The 24,459-nt window shown below is 40.6% G+C and overlaps 1 protein-coding gene across 11 annotated transcripts in view; it reads left to right on the forward strand.

Annotated features, from left to right (window-relative positions):
• LIMCH1 (LIM and calponin homology domains 1) overlaps positions 1 to 24,459 on the forward strand; it is a 305,429-nt gene that overhangs the window by 240,037 nt on the left and 40,933 nt on the right. For all 11 annotated transcript variants that reach the window (XM_030563853.1, XM_030563854.1, XM_030563849.1 and 8 more), the window contains 6 exons: positions 2,160 to 2,317; positions 2,570 to 2,978; positions 7,724 to 7,945; positions 17,456 to 17,549; positions 20,205 to 20,374; positions 21,261 to 21,363. In XM_030563853.1, the coding sequence (XP_030419713.1) occupies positions 2,160 to 2,317; positions 2,570 to 2,978; positions 7,724 to 7,945; positions 17,456 to 17,549; positions 20,205 to 20,374; positions 21,261 to 21,363 (1,156 nt within the window). The remainder of the gene's footprint in view (positions 1 to 2,159; positions 2,318 to 2,569; positions 2,979 to 7,723; positions 7,946 to 17,455; positions 17,550 to 20,204; positions 20,375 to 21,260; positions 21,364 to 24,459) is intronic.

Here is a 24,459-nt window from a genome sequence, read left to right on the forward strand (position 1 = left end):
AAGTTGCATTCCTTGTAGCTATTACCCCAGTGAGACGTGTCTCCTAAATGAAAGCCCTCACTTCGAAGTCCCCATACATGGTATTTTACAAGGACAAGGTCCAGTTGCGGCCCCATCCGGCCTTCCTGACAAAGGTGGTGGTTCACTTCCATGTCAACCAGGATATCTTCTTCCTGGTGTTCTGTCCAAAGCCTTAAATGACCAATGAGGAGAGGCAGCTGCACACTCAGATGTCATGCATGCCCTGGCATTCTATCTGGAATGCACAAAGCCCTTCTACAAATTGACCTAGCTCTTTATCACGATAGCTGACAGGAGGAAGGCCTTTTGGTGTCCTCAGAGGATTTTGAATTGGATCACCACCTGCATCCCTACTTGTTACGAGTTGGTGCAGGCTTTGCCTCCACCGATGGTGAAGGCTCACTCAACTAGGGCTAAGGCGTCTTCGGCTGCCTTCCTGATGGACATCCCTATCCAGGACAGCTGCAGGGCTGCAACCTGGTCTTCAGTACACATGTTCACCACACATTATGCTATCACCCAGCAAGTGAGAGATGATGCTGGATTTGGCAGAGTTGTATTGCAATCAACACATCCATGAACTCCTACCGGCCTCCGGTGGCACTGCTTGGGAGTCACCTACAATGGAATGGACATGAGCAAGCACTCGAAGAAAAGACGGTTACTTTTCATAACTGGTGTTCTTTGAGATGTGTTATTCATGTACATTCCATGACTTACCCTCCTTCCCCTCTGTCAGAATTCTGGCAAGAAGGAACTGAGGGAGTGGGGAGCTGGCGGTGCCCCTTATATTGGTGCATATGCACACCACTCCAGAGGGTGCCAGAGCCGGTCCCCTATGGATACCACTGAGGGAAAAACTTCTGGCACTGGCAAGCACACACACCACAATGGAATGGACATGGGCAAAGCAGCGCATCTCAAAGAATGATAGCTACAAAAAGTAACCATTGCTTCCGGACTGAAGTGCCATTTAGAAAACTGTGTAGTTCATGAAGTAATGTTTGAAACAAGTATCTGTATAGTAATGCTGTTTTTCTTTTAAACTATAACTTGCTAAAAATACTTGAAATATGTTCTGTACACTAATTTTGTAAAGTTGTTAAACTAGTTGTCAGAGTGACCAATATGTCCTTCCTATTGTTTATATAGGAATATCAAGCTGTTTTCTTAAATTACACAGCCCAGTTAAAATTAAACTTGGCTGTGTAATATTTGGCTGCAAAATAGTTTTATAACTTTGGAACATTGCCTTACTGATTTTACAGTGTTGATAACATTCTAGTATCTAATATAGGGACAGATCTTCTTCCGTAGTCCTCTGTGGCCACAAAAGGCTCTGAATTCATGAACCAAAGAAGATGCAAGGAACGTATGACATGGGTTGTGCTCTTTGAGGTTTTTGTCACCCCAGCTCATGGCTACTTTGTTCACATACGGATGGAACAGTCAGTGAATCCTCAGAGTTGTGGATATACTAACCAACTTATAGGTGGAGAAGTTGCAGAGTAACAAGGAAAGTTACTAACCTGAGGCTGCAACAGGGCATAAAAGAACAAGCCCACTGACTTCCGTGATGCAGGAGGAGGATTTCATTCTCTTGAATCACTGTGATTTCCACCTTCCAACACTCGCTCTATACCAAATCTGTTTATTCTTCATGCTGTAGTGACCAGGGTTTTCCCCAGAGTCATTAGGATGAAGACTAAAGATTAATATGCTGATCTTTGGATAACTGAACTTCTCAATGTTTTCAGTTAATACAGGACTGCAGCACTAGAAAGTCACAACAGTCCCATCGCAAATTAAGATTAGTGACATGACCAATAGGGAAAAAATGAACTGGCAAAGATGTGGAAACTATATTGAAACCCACTGACAGAAATAGTCAATCAATTTTTTTTATTTTAAAAAAATTATTAATTCTCTTTATCACTTTTTTTAAAATTAAGGATTGTTACACTGTTGGCCATTTAGGTATGTGAAATCAGTCTACAGCTGGAGTCATTCAGTTATTGAGTAGTCAACTGTCGATTGAGGTGTTACATGGTTGGTTAAGTAACTGCCTCACAGCTGATCATTTCTGTAACTAGTGTTCTAAACCTCTGAATATGCATGTGTGTTCCCTTCTGGTATAGGATCTGGCACGGTGGAAAAGTCGGAGAAGAAGCGCTTCACAGGACCTAATTAAAAAAGAAGCAGAGAGAAAGAAGATGGAAAGGTTATTGAGTGGCGGTGATGGAACAAGTGAGCGAAGGAAAAGTATCAAGACTTACAGAGAAATTGTGGAGGAGAAGTAGGTTGTTCTATGGAAGTGCAGTTGCATATTTAAGAATACCGTGTGCTTTGAGTGTTTTGTGTAGTTGTTGCTCCGCTTGTAGCGGGGACATCATGCCTGAGGAAAGAAATGAGCTACTCTTACAGTTACGCATAATCACTGTAGTGTGCATTGTGGAGGAGAATTTGGCACAAATTTCACCTCAGGCTTGGTGCACATGGGTAATTCTCTCTTTGCTTGGTAATCTTTCTTGTGTTGCCTCCCACACAGAGAGAGAAGAGAAAAGGAGCTGCACGAAGCCTACAAGAATGCCAAGTCACGTGAGGAAGCGGAGAGCATTCTCCAACAATACATTGAAAGGTTCACCATTAGCGAAGCTGTCCTTGAACATTTAGAGATGCCAAAAATTCTGGAAAGAAGCCATTCAGTGGAGCCAAATTCATCATCACCACCGAAGGACCCAAATCCTATGAGATACTTACGGCAACAATCGCTGCCTCCTCCAAAATACACTGCCACTATTGAAGCAACCATTGTTCCCATCAGTGAATCAGAAGCCACTGTTTCAACAGGCCAGACATCTCCAAGCAAAACTGTTGTCTCCAAGGCTGTGCCTGTGCTGACACCCAAGCCTTATGCACAACCCAAAAACACGCAGCAGGTCTTGAAAACATTTAAGGTAGGATGCCTTCCACTAGTCAAAATCAATTAAATGCCAAAGGAACACCAGCATACGTCACGCGAATTCATAAATGTGAAAGACAATTTAGGATTAAGGAATATGGGAAGCAACATACCCATACATTGCAAAATTCATCATTTTGGTTTTTTGTGGTGAGAGAAAAACAGATGGGGGGTATTGGCAGCTTTGCCTATTATTAAGGTTGCCTCGCACTTACATTGTAAGACCCTGTTTTCATTTGCTTATAACTTTGTGAATCTTTAACCATTCAGACCGAAATTTTCCATGCTAGATGTGTGCCTCAGGCTGAAATTTTTACCCCACTCTGGTCAAACCCTGCTCTGAAGACAGGCATATTAATTTTCTTATAGGCTTTTTTATGGCTTTTCTGCGGTGCTGTACTGTCTGAGTGCTTGAATATTAATGGATTTATTTTCACAACACCTTGCTGAGATGAAGAGGTATTATTATCCCCCTTTTACAGATGGGGAAATGAGGCACAGAGAAATTTAAGGGAAAATATTCATTAATTCTGAATGCTCAAGGTGAGATGCTGAGGGCTTGATTTTTCAGAGGTCTTAGCATTATTGAGCACTTTGAACATTCAAAACACAGCTCCCATTGACTTCAGTTGCAACTGTGTTCGATCAGCATTTCTGCAAATCAGACTTGGGGGCTCAAGTCAGGCACCCAGAAAATGAGGAACACGCCATGAGTGACCACTTGTGAAATGTTTGGTTTAAGTGACTTGCCCAGCATTACAGAGAAACTCTGTGGCAGAGGCAAGGACAGAATCCCATTCTCCAGGGCAGCATTTACCTGTCTTAACCATAATGATTTGTAATGGCTGGTGATTAGAATATAAAGCATTCTCCTATATAGGTTTTAAATTAGCAAATAGAAAAAGTAAGAAACCTTAAAATACCATTGAATGAGATCAGCAATACACAATTAAGTTTTTCTCCCCTAACACATGATCCACCCTCCTACTCTAATCCTAAATTAATTCCCTATAAATAAAAATAAAAATAGTTCCTATCCCCCTTAATTCACATGAGGTGCAATGTGCTATCCAAGCAACCCCTTAACCTAAATTAGCATATTTCTTCCTCTCCTTTTCTTGCATGATGTCAGCTGTCCTGGTGCTTGTCTTGTACTCAGTTTCCATTGTAATTTCCTTGGAACAGAGATTGTGTCTTTACTTCATGTATAAAGCAAAATACATTCCTATGATGCTAGATTAATATTTTATATCTCAAACTATATTTTTCTGGTGTTCACTGCCAGAGCATTCATGTTGATTTGCTGAAATATAAAACTAGTAACTCCATTTTTCCTCAATTGTCTTGATCAGCCTCTTGAAGTTTGAATTTAACAGTTCCTCTTGCATGACACATGGCTCTTTCTCTGGCTTCTGATCCTGACTATTTTTAAAAAATTCATAGGACAAAAATAAAGGGAAGAAGCAGGTATACGTGGACAAACTAAAGAGAACATACTAAGTCTGCTCAGAGCTTAGCTGCTTGCTTTATGCGGGACAGTGTGATCTATCTCAGTAAGAAATATCCAAAAAAGAATTGTTATACAATTGCTTTAGCCTGTTTAAATTAAAACACTGATATATTTATGATGCTTTGCCATGATGACAGTGTGTTGACTCGCTCCAGATCAGGAGGAGGGGAATATGTTTGTTTAACTCTGCAACCAGGGCATCTGTTCTGATCATTCAAACATTTGCTTTTCCTCCCTGTGTAAATAGAGAAATGTTTTAGTCTAAACAGAGACATGAAAATGGATGGCTTAACTAGCCAGTATTTTTCTGGCTTTTTTATTTTTAAAAGCTTTTATAACCTGTCTAGTAGATAATACAACAGAATCCCAGAGGACTTGTGGGTTCAAGACCTGCCAACATTTGTATTCAGAATTAAACTGTGAGTAGTAACGACTTGGGCAGACGATGGTGGTGATAGGAGAGATGAGGAAGTTGTCTTTTTTACTGCATAACGATAACATTTGACATGCACATTAAAATCTGCTGTTCGCACTGTTGCTTTTCCCCATTTAAGGCCAATTTTTGTAAGGTGCTAAGCACCTTGGACCCTCACTGCTTTCATTGGGACTTGAGGGCACTGAGCATCTCACAAAAAATACCCACTTCCTGGCAACGTTTGGCCTTTAATGAATTTCCCTCATGTACAGAGCATAGCCTTGACTGATCATACAAACAGGAAAAGTCGGCAGAAAGTGCAGTTTGCTCTTGGTCCAGAGTTGGTTGTGTATGCCAAGTTGAGTTGCTTTCCAGGAGGGTTCTACTCAAACTGTTGACTAAAAAAAGTAAACCAAGGGTAGCTGAATGGAGAAGAATTGAGAGGTGAGGGAAACTGTATGCCACTTTAAATGTTTCAGTTTATTGAAAAGACCTGTTCCCTGTCCTTCACGTTCTTTGCATCAATTTTGAATAGTACTCTAAAGCATAATGTTCCACAGAATGGCGTGCCTCTGAATTTGTATTCATTTTTATTTATATAGTACCTTTAGATTAGCCATCTCAAAACATTTCACATGGCCCATGCTACCCATCTCTTATGTGGCATTGATGATCTGTGTGATCTCTTTGCCAGCAGTAACAGCCTTTGTTGCCCAGATGTCCAATTTTCCCTCAAACATCTTTTCACTTTTTTCCCATGATGCTCCTTATTGAAGGATGGAGCTCCGTTTGAGCAAATATGCAAAACCACTACATTATCCTCCTTCAAATCTCTCCTTAAAACTCAATTGGCCTTCATGCCTGCAAAACACTCAACTATAACTAAGCAGCTGATGTGTTGTGACTGCTGCTTATTATGCTGATCATAACATCAGCTCGCTATTACTTTGCACTTTCCCTATCTACTGTATCCATCCGTTGTGTCTCATCATACTTAGCTTGTAAGTTCTGTGGGGCAGAAATCTTCGCTATAGGTACATACAGTGACTTACACAATGGGGCTTGGATCCTGACTGGACCCTTTAGGTGCTACCCTAATTCAAAATCTAATAGTAGTATTAATAAATGTGAACTTTGTTTTAAAAAAGTCATGAGCTAAAGAAAAGTCAGTGACATGATCAAGCTAAAGAAGACGTGGTTAGAACCAGCTTGATCCCTAATTCGTTGCTCCTCAGTGTAGGGTTATGAATGCTGAGAAGGGGGACCAAGATAGCTTGAACTACGACTTCTTTACCTTGAGAATGGAAATAGCTAACTCTTTTCTGATGTGTATTTTTAGTAGATATTGTCCATTTGACATCTAGTGAGGAAGGCAGAGTGACATGTCTCTTTTCTTCTCTGGGGAGAAGAGGAGAAGCCCTCTCTGCCCCCCTCCCTCCCAGCCTATTGGAATTTTGTTTCCAAACCCTTGTTTGATGGGGGTGGGGAGTTGGCTTCAGACTTTCTCCCTTATGAGTAGTGGGGCAAAGGAATACTTGGCTGAGTTCTGCTGCTTTTTATCTTTTAAACATAAAGCTACTGTGCTCCAGAGTGCACAGTCCACCTAGTATTAAGATGAGACAGCTGATTACATAGCAGTTCATTGGTATAGTTTGTAGATGCTTGTGCATTCTTGCCTCTCTGTGATGCTCTGCATAACTAAAGGATTCAGTATAGGTATCCTTTAAAGTTTGGTGCAGTAGCTTGAAAATGTACTGTGAAGCTGTATTTCCAAGTCATCCTGTTTGTTTAGAACTCTGCCTACAATTTGAGGTATCCTGTGGATTTTTAATTATTTCATCACTTGTGAATTAGGATCTACTGAGGTCTTGAGGGTCACACCTCATTAGTTTCTCTTTCTCTCTCTCACTCTCCTCTTTTGCTCTTTATTGAAGCTTCCCCATCCTTAGTATTCCCTGATTTCCCCTACTGACTGAGCCACCCCCCTGATTTTTTTCTCTTTAAAAAACACTTTTTATGTTAATGCCCACAAAAGTGTGTTTACAACTTATGGGAGAGGAAAAGTTTATCTTCTCCTCCTGGATATCCTAGTGATCCTATCTCCTGAGTACTGTATTGTTGTTGTAAACTCTTCAAGGCAGGGACTGTCTTTCATTTTGTGCTAAACCGTTGTTAGTATTATATAGATTCTTTATTAATGAAAAATACATGCCACCTTGATCTTCTGTTTTATGATTAGGGGTTTGGAGAGGGTCCCATATGAGGAAAGATTAGAGGCTAGGACTCTTCAGCTTGGAAAAGAGGAGACTAAGGGGGGATATGATAGAGGTATATAAAATCATGAGTGATGTTGAGAAAATGGACAAGGAAAAGTTATTTACTTATTCTCATAATACAAGAACTAGGGGTCACCAAATGAAATTAATAGGCAGCAGGTTTAAAACAAATAAAAGGAAATTTTTCTTCATGCAGTGCACAGTCAACTTGTGGAACTCCTTACCTGAGGAGGTTGTGAAGGCTAGGACTATAACAGCGTTTAAAAGGGAACTGGATAAATTCATGGAGGTTAAGTCCATAAATGGCTATTAGCCAGGATGGGTAAGGAATGGTGTCCCTAGCCTCTGTTTGTCAGAGGATGGAGATGGATGGCAGGAGAGAGATCACTTGATCATTGCCTGTTAGATTCACTTCCTCTGGGGCACCTGGTACTGGCCACTGTCGGTAGACAGGATACTGGGCTAGATGGACCTTTGGTCTGACCTGGTACAGCTGTTCTTATGTTGTTTCCTCAGAGTATTTATTTTTTGTTCTGCAGGTAGATGGAAAAGTCAGCATGAATGGCGAAACTTTCAATGGACTTGAAGAGAAGGATAAAGAATGTACAACAGTGATATTTGCTCCTTTACTAAGAAGATCTCCAAAGTTTGAAGGGGTGGCCAGAGTGGATGAATCCCTGGTGGAATTGAAACAGGACACCACTAGCGTTGAGCTCAGTTTAAAGAGGCCTGCCACTCACACTGTGCACAGAGAGCTGACAGTAAGAATAAAAAAAGCACATCAGCTGTGTTTTCTCTGCATGTTTTCTTCTGCATAATAGATTTAACTACTAGCTAATGGAAAGCCAAGGGGCTAAATTTGTTTTAATTCCAGTATCTGCCCAGGTCAGAAGCATTTATACTTCTTAAGTTTTAGTTTTTCTGCTTTAGGAAGGTAAAGGAACGTTGCAGTTGGCTTTTGGTTTTGTATACCATGCAACTGGTAAGTGTGCTTTAAATCAGCTGGCATGTTTCATTATGTCCCACTGAGAGATTGACTATCTAGGCAAATTTATTCAGCTCTTCTACTGATGTTAGCTGATTAGATCAGCAACATAATTAGAGTGTGTGAGCCATTGTAATTAGTTGAAGTTCTCCAGATTCAAACAAGAGGATGTTAATGTTTGGCAATTTTTGCATTCAGATTGTCTCTATTCCTTTATCAAAAAGACGATAAATTATTGAAATACATTGGGTGAGTTTGCTTCCCAACCACCTAAACCAAGAGACCAACTGTAACTTTTCATCTCTCTTGCTATTTTGAGGGGCAGGGCAGAAAACAATGAGAGCATATCACAACAGGTCTCTAGATGCTGCACAATGTAAAAAAACAAAATAAAGAAAGGACTATCCTACACAAAAAGCACACAAAATGAGTGTAAACAAATTGGGGGTTGGGAGAATCTGACCTTTCTCACCATGTATCAAAGATACAAAATCAAGAACACCACAAAAATAACAAAAGCTAGGAATGGTGCTGTGCTACTTTTTCCTAAACTTCGTGGTATTGGCCAGAGCCATTGTGCTGGGAATGGGGTTTTGATTCATCCCACCTCCCTGGGAGGGAAAATCTGCTTCATATCTGGCTTGCATTCTTGGCAGTGGACCCTCTTCTCCTAGTGCTGGTTCTGGACCCAACCATGAGGTCAGGAACAAGTGTGGGAAGCCAGATTATGTCAAGAGCGCAGACCTGGGATTGTCAGAAGGAGCTGGTTTGAAGCCAAGAGTGGTATAACAGGAAGGCAGGCTGGTGGCAGAGTGAAGATTGGTTGGGGGAGGATAGTGAATTGGACCTACGTGGGGATGAGGATTACCACTGTCCATAGAGAGGTTGAGCTGAGAATGTTTGATAGACATTGGGGTCTCATTTTATTGGAGGGAGCAGCAGCTGAAAAGGAGTTAAAGGTACAATTATAGTCAGAAGAGTAATTATGTGAAAAATGGCACCTGCTCCTGTTAGCACTGCAAGACCAATATAGCTATGGAAGAGTGAGCTGGATACTATTCTGCCTTGATCTTCACCGTCTACAGCAATGAAGGTGATATCATATAAGTGTCTAAATTGATGTAGCTTGAAATTTTCCGTCTATTCGGTTTCTGTTTGCAGAATTGCATTGCCAGCGGTGGTGATGATATAGAAGGCAGAACACAGCTTGAATTTTCAGATACCAGGTTGAGTTTGCAGCACTGACGTTTACAAAATAATCTTTTGATTTGTAAACTGAGTAAACATATGAGTCTTTGCAACAGAATAAATATGCACCCGAACAATGCTATTTTTAGAGTTTCTTCTCAGTAAAGGTTTTGTAATTTCAGATTCATGATTGAATCAGCAATGTAATTAGATGGTATAAACCATTATAATTAGTGTTAGCTTTCCAGCTTCAAACAAAAGAATGTTAGTATTCTAGAGTGTTGTGTAGTGTTTAGCATTTTTTTTATTTTCAGAAATTCCCTGCTTCATTGCATAGCTATAATTGTAATAGGTAATTTAAATGCAGGGGGGTCTGATGACTAAATATATCATTTCTGATGTCAATCAATTATAACAAGAACACCAGGTCTGTGTGGGGCACAGTGGTAAATTAAGGTGTAAAATGCTGTCTTAATATTCTAAGAAACAGCTGAGAGATATGAGGTCTGCTCTTTCAAGATTACGCAGCTTGGTTATCGTTGTCCAAGAGAGAAGTATCTTCAGTCAGTGTTTGCATACAGATGGCTTTTGTTTTACTTTGCTTCCTTGTCTTGCTGACTTCGGACCAGACTGAAATGGTGCTTTTCATTTTTGTATTGCAGATTCTCTGAAAAAGAGTCGAGGGGGAGAGAGCAGACCTTTAGAATTTCTTATGGCCAGTGAAGCTAATAGATGAAAGGGAAGGGATCTATAGAGAATTACCAAAATGGCCTCCAAGATAAAAATTCGCTCCTAAATAATGACACGATACATTATAATCCATTACCACATAGAAACAAATGAAAATAAAATATTATAAGAGCAGAATCTACTAACTTCACAATTCTTAAGGTTGAGGAAACTCTTCTGAGAGGAGAATCTATTTTCAGGGACTACTAACATCATGAAAAAACTTCCTTCGGGTATGAAACTTGATTGAAAAGATTTAATTCGGCTATTATTGGCTTTTTATATAGCTTTAACAATTTGATTTAGCAGTTTATGAATCAGAAAGTTTACAAAAATTGGCAATTTCTTTTTTTGTTTTTTTGCCTGGTCAGTTCCAATAACTAAAGCTTTTGAAATGCTATTACCAAGTTTTAATTAAATCAATTTTCTTATGTCCAGAAAAATGCACTTTTAAAAGAATTGTTTGTCTACTATACTTTATAGAGCTGGAAGAAATTAGAGAGAAAATAATAAAACCTAACCCTTGCATTTCCATTTTCAAAGTGCTTTATAAACTTTAACTATTCAAATAAAATTTATTTGTGATAAATCTTCATTTTGTGAGTGAGACTATTGAGGTTGAGGAAGTTAAATGGCTTAGCTAAAATATCAGAAGGCGGCAGTGTCAAAACCTGGATTCAAATTTAGATTTTTTTTGTTTTAATCCTGTTTAGACACATTATGTTTTCCTCTTCTAAATCACAAGTGGTCTAGGAAAGAGACCTGGAGGAAAGGTTTAATGAGTCCTGATATGAAAGACAGACTGTGTGTGGCAGCTGCAAAGAAAATAAATAAGATGCTTTGATAGGTAACCTGGGGAATTTGGTTTTAAATGAAGGTAATAATGATTCCTCTGTACTATTCCCTTATCAGACCTTATTTGGAAGGTTCTCTACATTGTTAATCACTGATCTTAAAGGATAGTGTCCAAAAATTAGAAAGTGGCCAGAGCAAGGTAACAAGACTAGTTTGAGAATGTGGAGGGAATATTGTGTGAGGAAAGGAACTAAATAAATTGAACTTGGGGAAAAAAAGATGGCAGGAGACCTGTTTGTTGTTTAGGGTTGGGGAAACAGAGGGTGTATGTTTACATGTTCTAATCCTACTATAGATCTTTCATAACCCAAATATTTGTTTGTTCCTGTTTCCGTTGCCACCAGACTGGAATAAGGCATCAGCATGACAGGTCTGTTCCTAGGACCTTAACTCCTGGAGTCATATGATCACATCAGAATCTCATCTTTTGTATGACTCCCCTTTCCTCCCTTTCCCCACCCCACCATCCTCTTGGTCATGGAGAAACACTTGAAAACATGAACAAAGTGTTTTGTTTTTGTTTTTGCGTTCTGTTGAATGATTTAGGGCTTTTGGTCTATTTCCGCCACTTCCCAAGCTTTGAATAGGGAAGCTTTTTTTTCTGGAGGCAGCACTTCTATCTGCCAGCAATAGGTGCTATTTCTAATGGGATGGGTTTTCTCCCATTTTCTTACTCTCCCAAGGTCCTTGTTTCCTTTTCTCTCAATTGTCAGTTTCAGTCACCTGCTCTGCTTGTGTTTTTTGTTATGTACCATGTTATCTTTGGCCTCTCTCCCCTTTTCCCTTTTTATTATTGCTCCCTTGGTGTTTGTGTTCACTTGTCAAATAGACTAGTCCTCTCTTCAGTTTGCCTAGAATGTTTTCCCTTGATGCGCCGTAGTGTTGTGCTAAAGCATATCAAGAGGCCTAAGGCATCATTTACAATAGAGGAAAATGCTCTGCTTTCAGTATACCGCTTTCTTGCCCGAACATGCAGAAGAGTTTAGTCAAGCTGCATCATATCATAGACCAATACGATCTTGTCTTCGTGGGTTTTTAGAGGCATGGGGGTCCCTTTATGAGCTTTCCATTCATGTCCCACCTCAGATCCAGGCATCATTCCAACAAAATTGAGAGGGAAAAAGAGAGACCTACATGGTACTGGTAACAACCTGCAATGGGAGAACCATTTGGGGTGTACATGGTCATTGCCTAGATTTTTTTGTAGATGCAGAAAATTACGGCGCCAGTCCTGGCAGCCATTGGAAAGGAATGGGTCTCCCTCATCAGAAGTATAGTAGAGAGAAATATTTCTAACCATGTATGCTAGTGTCTGGTATATATGTGGAATTGTTAGGCAGATCTCTATTCCTTAAACCTGAACACATCTTTCTCCAATTAGTATTGAAAGTGCTGGTAATTCTGTAGTCTAGTTATGCAGCAAGCTGATATCTTTACTAGCCTGTGATCCAGCTGAAGATCTTAAAATGCTCTATAAACATGGATAAAGTAAACCTCAAAACACGCCTGTGACTAATAATATGTATGGCATAGCTCCAATTTACAGCTGGAGAAACTGAAGCAGAGGCCCAAAGATTAACTAGCCCAAGATCACATGGTGTGTCAGTAGCAATGCCAGGAATAGAATCAGGATCTCCTGGCTCCAAGTCCCAGGCTTTAGCCATTATTAGTTCAAGGTTTCTCTCCATTATTAATGGTAGTTGTGCACGTAAATCCTCACACATGGTGAGAATTGTAGCCTTAGTTCTTAAAATTAAAAATTAGAGAGTGCCCAAAAATACCATAAATTTTTAATTTTAAAATTATATTCATATGGATGTTAATGAAATGAGATTAATCTGTCTGCAAGTGACATCATTGTCTTTAAACTGCCCTCTTCTATGGCTATCTCAGAATGGTTAATTTGCATGTAGCTCTATTTGAGGTTGTGACGTAAAGAGCTAGAAAAAAATTCCAGATCTAAATAGCAAACAAAAAAAAAAATTGACCACCACTCCCGTAGGTATTCTGTTAGTTTCCCCTCCGTTTGTGCAGCACAAAGTAAACAGTTGTCCCATCCAAGTAACACTCATTCTCTCTTTACAAAAATGAAATTGTTGAGCTCAGATTAAGGGGATATGGTGGATTATTAGACTAACTGCTGAAGAACAGAGTTGAATTCTGACTTGTACATATGTGGGGATAGGATGGGACCAGAAATCCGCTTTGTGACTCATCATGAAAAGCATGTGCAGAATTTGCACAACTCTGCAGAACTGACAGCTGTTATTCAAATTGCATATCTCCAGTTGATGGTTTCCCCTAAGATTATTCTGTGTGATTTGGAAGAAGAAATGCCTGTGTTTGGCTTTCCTTGGTGGTTTCCCATCCAATGACTGACTCTAGGTTGTAATATCTGACTTGATTACAGCACTTGGTGGCTGCCAGCAAAAGAAGCTCAGGATTTAGAAAAGCAGGGATGTCGCAGCAGTATTATGGCAATGGTGCTGAACTGTCATTGCATGCAAGGCACCCGCCTACATTAAACCCTGCTCATGTCATTGTTTCCTGCTCAGTTTCATTAGTACTATGAAAGTTTTTTTGTTTTGATTAAAATACTGCAAAGTATGTATCTTAAGGATGTGCTTTAAAGGTTTCACAAAGCTGTTCCAAATGGAATTCTATGTTTAAAACTGCAGTCATAGTAGGGTAAAAGCATTTGAGCTGATACTAGCTTTTTTGCTATTGAGATCCACTGCAGCTAACTTATTCTTCTACAGAGTTCAATTTTCAGTAAAACCCATTGCTTTTTAATACTCCTGGATATTCCTTTTGAATATCTCTGCATTCTTGTTGGCTCCAGCCAGCTTGTTTTGCTGCATTTCATTAAATTTGCAATATTGGTATTTTGATTGCCATTGTGCACTAGCAGGAGTAAATTAATATGTAGTTTGAGTTAATTTATATTAGGAATAAATAAAACTGTACTGTAACTGTTTTGGTTTTGGATTCTCCCAGTAGCTTAGTTCAATTCAATCAGATTCTTTTCTAGGTTTGGTTAGGTAAGCTCTGTGGGTTCATATGTTTTTTTACTCTCTTACAAACAAATGTTTCTGCCGTGGGGGTAGGTGATATGGTTAGTTGTTGCTGACCGCAGATAAAAGCATACATGGGTTGAAATCCTAGTTAGCCAGATAGTAGTCCTGTCTGTCACAAAGAGAAAAGGAATTAGTTTATTTTAGTCACAAATGGACATTTATTAACCAGTTGCTCAATTCTCTTCGTGAAATGTATGACTTGGTTAAGCAGGACTGAGGAGTTGGCTCGCTCATACTATGACTGACTCGTTCACAACTGCAAATCAAACTAAAATATAAAATAGCTTTCCAGCTTCACCCACAACTTTTTAACCCAAGGGTGACTAACTTTAACTACTGCACTGTTTCAACTACTGTTTAACTATATGTACACACATACATAGTGTAAAACCACTAACTTGCTGAATGAAATTCACCAGCCTTTGAGAACTCTGCTGGGACAGAATCATCATTCAGTGTACAGGTAGGGTGCAGTGATGCAGCATGGCCCAGCTACAGCGGCTGGTAGAGTCAGCCCCTCTATGCCACCTCTGGGAGGGGTTTTTTGTCCCTGGCTTGGAATAAATACTTGCCCAGTGGCCTCTCTTCCTGTGCATCTACAGTGACTCCTTCCTGTGCTAACCTAGTCAGGGCCTACTTTGAGGCCATCCTGTATGACAATTTTGCCCACCCACACTTGACTAAGCCCTGCTTTGAGCAGGGGGTTGGACTAGATGATCTCCTGAGGTCCTTCCAACACTAATGATCTATGATCTATGACTAAAGTTGAGCGTTAAGTGGTGCAGAGAGCATTGCCTAGATGGTACCAACTGCAAGATAAATGAAAACCATGTCTGTCTTGAGAGTTAGTTATATATTTTCACATGCAGGTCAAAATACACTGTATAGAATACTTCTTTAGATACAGTGGAATATATTGGTATATTTTAAGATTGCTTCTGTTTCATACATAGTGACAATATGGAATGGCTTATGAAAAAAATATGTTTGTCATATGTATGAAATATGGCATAATATACAACATAAAGGGAGGGACATTAGTTGTATTAATGATTCAAGAATTTCTAATACAAGATGCAATATCCATGTGAACCAAATATAGTAACATAATAGTGAACTACCTTAAATAATTTAGCGTCATACAAAGTGTCATTTATACAGGGTTTCTTTCCAGTGAACTCGACTAGTAGTATGTATATATTTTTTCAAAAACACTTTTCAGTTTTCAGTATTATTTAGCTTGATGTAGCAGATTATTCATTGTTCAGCATCTGAAGAGAATTAATTCTCACATGCATGAACAGATGGCATCAGCCAAACACCATTACAAGTTAGTTTCTCTGCACCACATAGTTCTTTTCTCCATTTTTAAAGAGTTGCAATAAATACTGTAGTGTCCTTGTCAATACCATTGCTCAGAATGAATTGGTGACAGAGAAGATTTCTTCAATCTGTTTCTTTCTTGAATGCAAATATTATAGGTGGAACTGGCAATGACTCTTATAGTTATGGTTGTCTAACACTTTCCATAATAAGACCCTGTTTTCAGCTGTTTATAACTTTGCCAAAGTTTAACCGTTCACATTGAAATTTTCCATGCTGGGTGCCTGCTTCAGGCTGAAATTATTTTGCCAAGCTTCAGTTAAAGCGCTTCAGCAGTTTCCAAGAGTGAGGCTAGGGGAAAAATATATTCTTTTAACATTAGCAAAACAATTTTAATGAGAGTTTCACTGTGAACCTCGTGTTTGGAGCACTCGGGTCAGAGGTGGCCTATTGCTTTCCCATGAAAATCCATCCAAATTTGCCAGATTATAAACTGCTGAAAATCACTGTGTTCATATGCTCATAGAGACTGGCAGCAAAATTCTCCAAATACTTTCTCCACTGAGCATGCTCCACTCCCACAGAGTTGACTGAGCATGCTCTAGCATTGGGCTAAAGATGGGCTTTTCCTTCAATTGCTCTTTCTTGCTGCTGTGATGCTAGGAGAGCACAACCCACAGAACTAAGAGCAAAGGAGACTTGCCTCCGGCACACAGGCAGGGTGGAGGAGGAGGAGGAGAGTTTCCTGCCTCAAATGCAAAGGGTTTGGGGACAGGCTTGGGGAAAGTGATACATGAAGAGTGAACAGACACATGCTGGAGACAGGAGCACTGGGGGAACAGGTTAGACTGAGGGAAGTGCAGACTGAGGCACAGTGGCAAAAGTGTGTGAAGGATAGAGCAGTCTTCCCTGCACAACCTGAAATAGACGCATGATTCCTGAGTCCCAGCATTACTCAGCTGTCTGCAAATATCTGTGAAACCCACCGGCAAAATGTATCCTCATCCTTCTCTGAGTGGTTGGTCCACATAGAAGATAACAGTCCACTACTGCCAGATATTCCATTAGCTCAAGTGGGAGAGGCCTCTGTGATGGATCTAAAACTTTCACTCTGCTGACGCAGGGGTCAATGGCCATGGACTCATAGGGATCCTCTGGGATCTGCCAACTAGGCACAGCTTTTGTGAGGGAGGAGGGATGCAAACCCTGTCCCATAAGAGCACAATGTAGAGGGATCATCGAGAGGGAATCTCATGAGGTTTCCTCTTGTGGATTTTGATTGGGAATAGGGAAGAATCTAGGTCCATAATAGATAACTAATCTTGTAAAGTACATTTTTAAAAAGAGCATCTTATCTTTTTGTTCTACTGAATGTCTCTATTTATTGTTTATTACATACTAGAAATATTGCACAGATGTACAATCAATATATTACTGTTTTTCTTTCCCCATGTAATGAGGAAATTTAAATATATTTATATTTAAAGTAGAAGCATGTTAAATATTGTAGCTGTGTCGCTGTCGTTCTTTTGAGGGTTTGGGTTTGCTCCTGCAATGAGATTTGCCCTAGTTTAGGAAGTTGTCTTTTGCAGTAATTAGGATTAATGGCTTGATATGGTCTTATCATATTTGTCAATCCTCTCTTAATGTGACAAGTGCTTCACGCCTTTTGATGATAACCATAGGAAGTTCCATTTAGACAAATACAGTATTCGTGCAGCATTAGGATAAGGGAAATACTTCATTTGTTTTGCCAATGTTTATACCCAGAGAGTTTTGCAGATTCATTAATAAATTCATCAGATGAACTACAAGTTATTCCATAGAGTTGAATGTATGTTCCACTCAACTAACTCAGCTCTAGATATTTTCCATTTTTTGTTTTTTTACAGATTGCTCCAAAGCAATCCAAGTAGTAGGTGATAGTGAGCATTTATAAGATATGTAATTAGCAGAGGAAATTAAGTCTAAGTACTGTAACTCAAAAATAGTCCATGCTGGTCATAAACTCACTCTTCAGCATTACAAAGAGGAAGCCAGTACTACAAAACAGAAATGACTGAAACTGTATTTTTGTTCTAGCCATTTTATTTCAATGAAATTGTTCTCTGCAGGCCTCCTTCACTGAAGACATTAAACCAGCCAACCAAAAAGATGAAACTGATTCTGGAAGGCCAGAAATGATGAATTCAGGGTTTGCTTCACCAGGTTTGTTGCTGCAAAACTGCTTTAGCCTGGTGATATTCCCCTACAAATCCATTGTGTTGTGGATTTTTTTCTTCCTCCCTGCCAAATGCTCAAGAAGAGTGCATTCACAGTGACATCTAGAGGTTTCATGAGAAAATGCTGAGCTCGTATTTGTCCTGAAATGGTATTACATTGTTTTAAAATCTATCTGATGACTATTATGTCCATTTTGTAACTTACTTGTCTTTATATGAATAACTCTAGATTAAAGTGCAGCATGCCCAGAATGTACTAAAGGTAGAAACTAGTGATAATGCAATAATGGTTTCGGTTCAAGAAATAGTATTTTTTTCAATACATAGAGTTTAAGGCCAGAAGAGATACTATATCATCTAGTCTGACCTTCTGTATATCACAAACCACCAACACCACTTGCACACTAAACCCAGCAACTGAACTGAGACCAAAGTATTACACTCTACAGCAGGACCGGCGCCAGGGTTTCTTGCGCCCTAGGCGCACGGCCATTTTGCTGCCTCCCGCACTGATCCCGCAGCTCCGGTGGAGCTGCCGCAGGCATTCCTATGGGAGGTCCACCGGAGCCGCGGGAGCAGCCGACCATCCGCAGGCATGACTGCGACAGCTCCACTGGAGCCACGGACCAACAGACTCTGGCAGGCACGACTGCGGCAGGTCAACCAGAGCTGCCTGCCTCCCCCCTCCCCCCGGCAAAATGCCACCCCCTCAATAATCCTGGCGCCCTAGGCGATTGCCTAGGCTGCCTAAATGGTAGCGCCGGCCCTGCCCCACAGGAGGTTAGGCTATACATTGAAGGAAGAGGGGGAAATTCAAGCCAATCTTTCTAAGGGTTCATAAATATTTATGTATGGCATCAGTAACATTGCACTCACCCTTGAAGTTAAGGCTTTTCATATGGTTCGTGGTCAGACTGTTGTAAAATTGAGTTTCTCAACTAGTTGTAAAATTATGATGCTACTTTTCCCTGGCAGCAATGTTGCTAAAAAACAATTTGCATCCCAACATATCTTTTGTTTACTGTTTATTCATAATAAGATCATGTTAACTTATTTTTCAATTTCTAAAACGTGCCGATCACAGTTTATCTTGGTGCAGGTACACACAAACAATATGAGGTAGATATTTCAGTAAATGACATATTTGCCTGTAGTAAGAATATAAATATACCCCTCCCATCCTTCAGGTAAAAGCATGATTAACCATTGGAGCTTTTCACCACGTCCTGAAGGTTAACCAATTTGAGCTCCATCATCTCAGTGAAAGAAGCACATTCTGCCCTCCATTGAAAACCTTCGGTCTCCAACTCCTAGCTGTTCAAATGAAGGGACTATTAACAAGGACTCATAAGCTGATCTCAGCTGCTTTGGTGGTCCACAGGGAGGGGAAAAAGAGAGCCTAGGCTTTCAGGTAGATAAATCCCAGTCAAGGTTAATATCAACATCTTGAATTGCACGTGGCAGCCAATGTAGCACCTGCAGTGCATTAGTATAACGTACCAGTGATTGAACAGTTGGAAGGCCAAATTCTGCACCAGTTGAAGTTTCCAAGTTGTCTCCGGTGGTAGCCCAGTGAAGTTCATTTTATTGATGATCTAATCTGGAGGTAACAAAGGCTGAAGGTAACTGCGCCAAGATCCATATCTGAGAGAAATGGTCATACCAAGTGTAGGTGAAAAGAGTACTTTTGCTCCTCCCTTAATTCCCTTTGGACCTCAGGAGTAACTTGGGATCCAAAAGTATCCCCTAAACTGTGTACAGTAGAACCTCAGAGTTACAAACAAATCAGCCAACCGCACACCTCATTTGGAACTGGAAGTATGCAATCAGCCAGCAGCAGAGACCCAAAAAAGGGGAAATATAGGTCAGTACTGTGTTAAACATAAACTACTGGAAAAAAAAAAGGGAGGAAGTTTAAAAAAAAAAAAGATTTGACTAGGTAAGGAAACTGTTTTGTGTTTGTTTCATTTAAATTAAGATGGTTAAAAGCACCATTTTTCTTCCGCATAGTAAAGTTTCAAAGCTGTATTAAGCCAATGTTCACCTGTAAACTTGTGAAAGAACAACCATAACATTTTGTTCAGAGTTACAAACATTTCAGAGTTATGAACAACCTCCAGTCCCAAAGTGTTCGTAACTGGTGGTTCTACTGTACCTTTCTGAAGGATGTATAGCCTCCCCCTGCCTGTCTGTATAGATCCTTTCCCCAAACAGCCAGTATCACCTCTGTTTTGTGTGAAATGAGCCTCAGTCAATCCATCTCTCTGTCTCAGCAGACCCTGGGAAAGCAAAGACAGTGCACTTTCTTGTTTTAGTGAAAAAAATAGGTAAATCTGGAAGTGCCATCCACTATTGATAATGAGACAGTTTGAGCTATAATATCCTCATTTGAGTACAGACCTAATGTCTGTTTCTTTGAGAGAATAAGTTCTGCTTATTCTGAGGGATGTTTTCAGCACAGATCATCAGGTTTCCAATCCCATTCCACAGTCACTCTGATTTTATTTTATCTCTCTTTCCCTTCCCTCCCCCCCAAAAAAAAGCATTCTTGAAATTTGCAATTCTTATATAGCTGAGATTTTTCTAATTTTTTTAATGTCATGCTGAAAAAAAATTTTGATTTTTGTGTTGTGTGGGTTAGCTGCAGAACAGAAACAATTCAAGACAACTGTTACTTGTGCCCACCCTGTTGTGCCCAGCATGGAGTTCCCTCCTAGCACCCATTCTGAAGAAGCAGCTTCAAAAGATAAAGATCTGAAGAAACCCGAGACAGAACAACAGAAGGAAGCAGAGGTCCTAGTTACAGAGAAGGTAGTGTGATACAGAAGAGCATGGGAGAGGGAGAGAAAAGGACCTGCCATGCAAATGCTTTCAGTGTTAATGAGCTAGGTTTTACTTTACCTTATATAATACTAAACTAGGAATTTAATCAAAGCAGCCTGTTAGTGAACAATCTTGAATCATTGTTTTACTTACAAAATTTTCCTCTTTCTTCCACATGGAAGAACTGAACTTTGGTATTCCTATATGCACTGAACCAAAGGTCCAAGCTTGCGAATTCTTCAAACACGGTGTTTTCTGTTGGTATTTTCTGTTGCAAGCAGGCCAGTTAAAGTTAATGGGGCTAATTATGATTTTGAACAGTGCACCCTATAGTAAGTGTTTGCAGACTCATGGCTCAGTTCAGTTACAGCTCCCTGATTCTGCACCACCTGCTCCGAGCACTAAAGTGGCTGAAGCAGACCAGAGAATCAGACCTGAAGATCTTGTGTTTCTGTGTGTAGGGAAAGCAGAATATCTGAAGAATGTAGAAGAGAGAAGTTTGCCCTTAAAGCCTTCTTGAAATGTTCAGTGAGTGCATGTGATTGAGACAGTGATTGTGTCTGACAAGACTCTGCTGTGAGGAAATGTATATTGCTGCATATCTTTGGACTGGCAGCAGCCTTGATATTTAGCGAAGTGCTAATATCACATGGGGGGCAGTAACAATAAAAAAAAATCCAGAATTTAAATATTACAAAATTACACCAAAGTGATGTAAGTAAAAGTTTAGCATCATAATCTTGATTCAGAAAATATGTGAAAAAAACTTCATATAGAGGAATTAGGACCTCGTTAATTCTGTGTGGTAGCATTTTATTCAGTCAGACATGGTGCTTTCTGGATGTTAACGCCTGTTCTTAAATAAATTGTGTAGGTAGTGAAGTCAAAGGCTCCAGAACAAGAAGGGAGTATATTTCCATTTTTGAAGAAAGTACCTGAGACCAGCCAAGTTATTCTGCAGAACTCTGCTCAACAAGGTAAACAAAAAGAAAACAGGAGTATTGTGTAGCTTTGTAGAATTTAACTGGGTTATATTTAAACATCTGTTAGAAGGGTCAAAAGAAAAATAGCTGTCCTTTGACCTACAGTTCAAGTAATTGATGTCCATTCAGGGTGCGCTATGCGCCTGTGCTCCATGTGTATGAGACTGGAATATTTTTCACTGGCAGTGTTCATTGGTCCCAGCCCCATGCCTTTCTCCTCCTCATGCTCCCAACTGAAGGCATAAGGGGCAGTTTAGACTAGCTACTTTTCCAGTTTTTTTCTGCTGCCCGTGGTCTGAGACTGCACTTCGTCAGCATCCGCAGCTTTAGCTAGCATTTGTTTTTTTTTTTACTAATTGTAGATAATAGTTTTACCTGTCTTAGTTCATTCAATAGCAGGTGTAGTTTTAGTAGAGCCAGGGGCCCCCTGATGCCCTCCTGAGGTGGCTACCATGCCCAAGCCCTGCCCAGGGTTCACAATCTCTGTTGTCTGCCCATGGGCCTTCCCAGCCAGTGATGATCATGATATTTGTATATATTGCCTCAGTGAAGCTCATATCCCCTCTAAGAGCAATGTGTGCTGGTCATTCCCTTGAACAACCCATCAATCCCATGAATTCAGGCTTAGAAATTCCTGATGGATTGTTCAATGAAACCCCAATATGACCTGGCTTTTCTGACCCCCCACTGTACATTGAGCAGAGGCACCAAAAATTTTCTCTTGAACATGGTTGCCCTGGGCTCCGGGACTGCTGGGAGCAGAGCTGAGGGCTCTAACAAACCAGGTAGACCTGAAGAGGGTGAGCAAACACTCTCACAAGAAACATGAGAAATCCCCTTCTAAATGCTCATTCGGGAAGACCTCCTCTCCAGCATCCTCAATGTCAGGTGAGACTCCATGCCCCAGCACTGGTGTATTAGAGAGCACAGTATCAGTTCTGTGACACCATCAACCAGCCAAGTCACAGTAAGACCACCAAGACTAATGGCACCGCCCATTAACACAGGGCCTTGTACTACTCTGATGAATCCATGATCAGTGGGAGAGTTTCATCAGCCTTATCAAGACAAGAGAAGTCAGCCCTGATAGAAGCTCAAAAATCTTATGGGCACCTTCCCACTCTCACAGAAGAGACTATGTGGCCCAGGGACAGTGGCACCCTTCTCTGTGGGGACCACCGTTTTACCCCTATGATCCCTCACATTGGACTTGGGGTCCTTTGGATCTATGTATGATCCATCTGGAATACAGATGGACAGAATGGGAGTTGAGACAGGCATCCCCTTATGGAAAAGAACCTCAGTCCACTCAAGAGCACTCTGAGGAGGAGGATCAACCAGGTGGAGCCAGTTGTCCCTGCTGGATTATTATTGTCCTCACCAGATGAGGTGGTCACATCACCACTGGGTGACTATAGACAATTCCAAGATCCCCTCCTGAGGAGAATTGCAGATATGCTCTAGATGCCCCCTGGAGGAAGTACAAGAAATTCCTCACAAGTTATTGGATATCCTCCACAGTGCACGTCCTAATAAAGTGGCACTGCCAATCAATAAGACCATCTTATTACCTGCCAAGATAGTCTGTGATTCTCCAGACACTTGGCACTCCTACTCCAAAAAGATGGAGAAGAAATAATTTTTTACTAAATGAGTGGTGGACTCAGAAGATACTTCCCGCTAGATGGCAACATCTTTGGTTATGAGATGGGGTTCCCAGTTCCAGTCCTCCCAGAACTCCCACAGAAGTTCAATCCACCATGAACGATTTGCCTTTCAAGGGAAATAACCTATTCAGTGAGAAAACAGATGAATCATTATATTCCCTCAAGGACTAGTCCTCTCAGCATGCACCATCCAGGAGTGCAGAATACTCTGTTAGAAAGCCTCAGCAGACATTTTTCCACAGAGCACAAGTGGGAGCCACATGACTTGGTGATATGGTGTCTCTTTCAACAGTGGAGATTCTCATTGCATCTGAAGAGATCAAGAAATGCCCAGGCTTCTGCTCCTGAGCAGCCAGGAGTCACAATGCCAGAGGGGATGCATTTGTGTTACGTTGGTCAGAACCGCTGATGTACGTATTCCTGCCCATCCCTCTCTTACCTGGAATCCTGAGGGAGATCAAATGAGACAAAATGTCGATGATCCTACTTGCTCCTGGGTGGCCGAGGCAGTTCTAATTCACCAGTGTTCTCTAGGTGGCCTCTCACCGTGCATCTGTATCCAATTCTTCTTGGATCTATTGAGCTGTAGGCAAGGGCAAGATCCTTCTTCCCTCATATCTCCGTTTAACAGGCTGGTATTTGGGTAAATGACAAATTTAGGGCAGTTGTGCTTGAAAGCTGTTCAATCTGTCCTTGGCAATAGCAGAAAAGACACCACAAATGGAAAAGATATACAACAGAATGGAGAAGATCCTCGATATAGTGCCAGCATCATTGGATACCCCTGGGGATCCAAGGTCATGGCTATTCTGGACTACTTCCTTCTTCTAAAAACGTCATAGCTGCCTCTCAGTTCCTTGCAAGTGCACCTGGCAATAGTTAGCACCTTTCATCTTCTGGTGGACAACATTCAGTCTTTGCCCATACTGCTACAGTAAGGTTTCTGAAGGGGAATTGTCAGAATCTTTCCTCCAGTACTGAAGCCTACCCCAATGAGACCTCTAATCTAGTTCTGTCTGCATTAATGAATTCTCCATTTGAACCTTTAGCCTCATGTTCCTTGCTCATCTGTCTATGAAGGTTGTGTTTCTAGTTGCAGTCATCTCAGCCAGAAGAGTAGGTGAGCTGAGTGGATCCTTCCGGTGGATCCTCTCTCTCTATGGTCTTCTACTAAGGTAAGATTTTCCTCCAGGTTACATCCTAACTTCATTCCAGAAGTCTTGGAATTCCATCTGAAGTGAGTCATCCACCTACCTGTCTTCAATCCAAAGTACCATGCTGCCAGAGAAGCTACACTCTGGATGTCAATCCAGCCTTGGCATTCTACCTGCAGAGGACAAAATCCTTCAGGGAATCTCATTAACTCTCTCTCTCTTTTTACTCAGTGTATGAGAGAGGAAGCAAAGATGGATTTCAGGATGCA

The sequence above is a fragment of the Gopherus evgoodei genome, chromosome 5 (genome assembly GCF_007399415.2).
Source record: "Gopherus evgoodei ecotype Sinaloan lineage chromosome 5, rGopEvg1_v1.p, whole genome shotgun sequence".
Lineage (NCBI taxonomy): Eukaryota > Metazoa > Chordata > Testudines > Testudinidae > Gopherus > Gopherus evgoodei.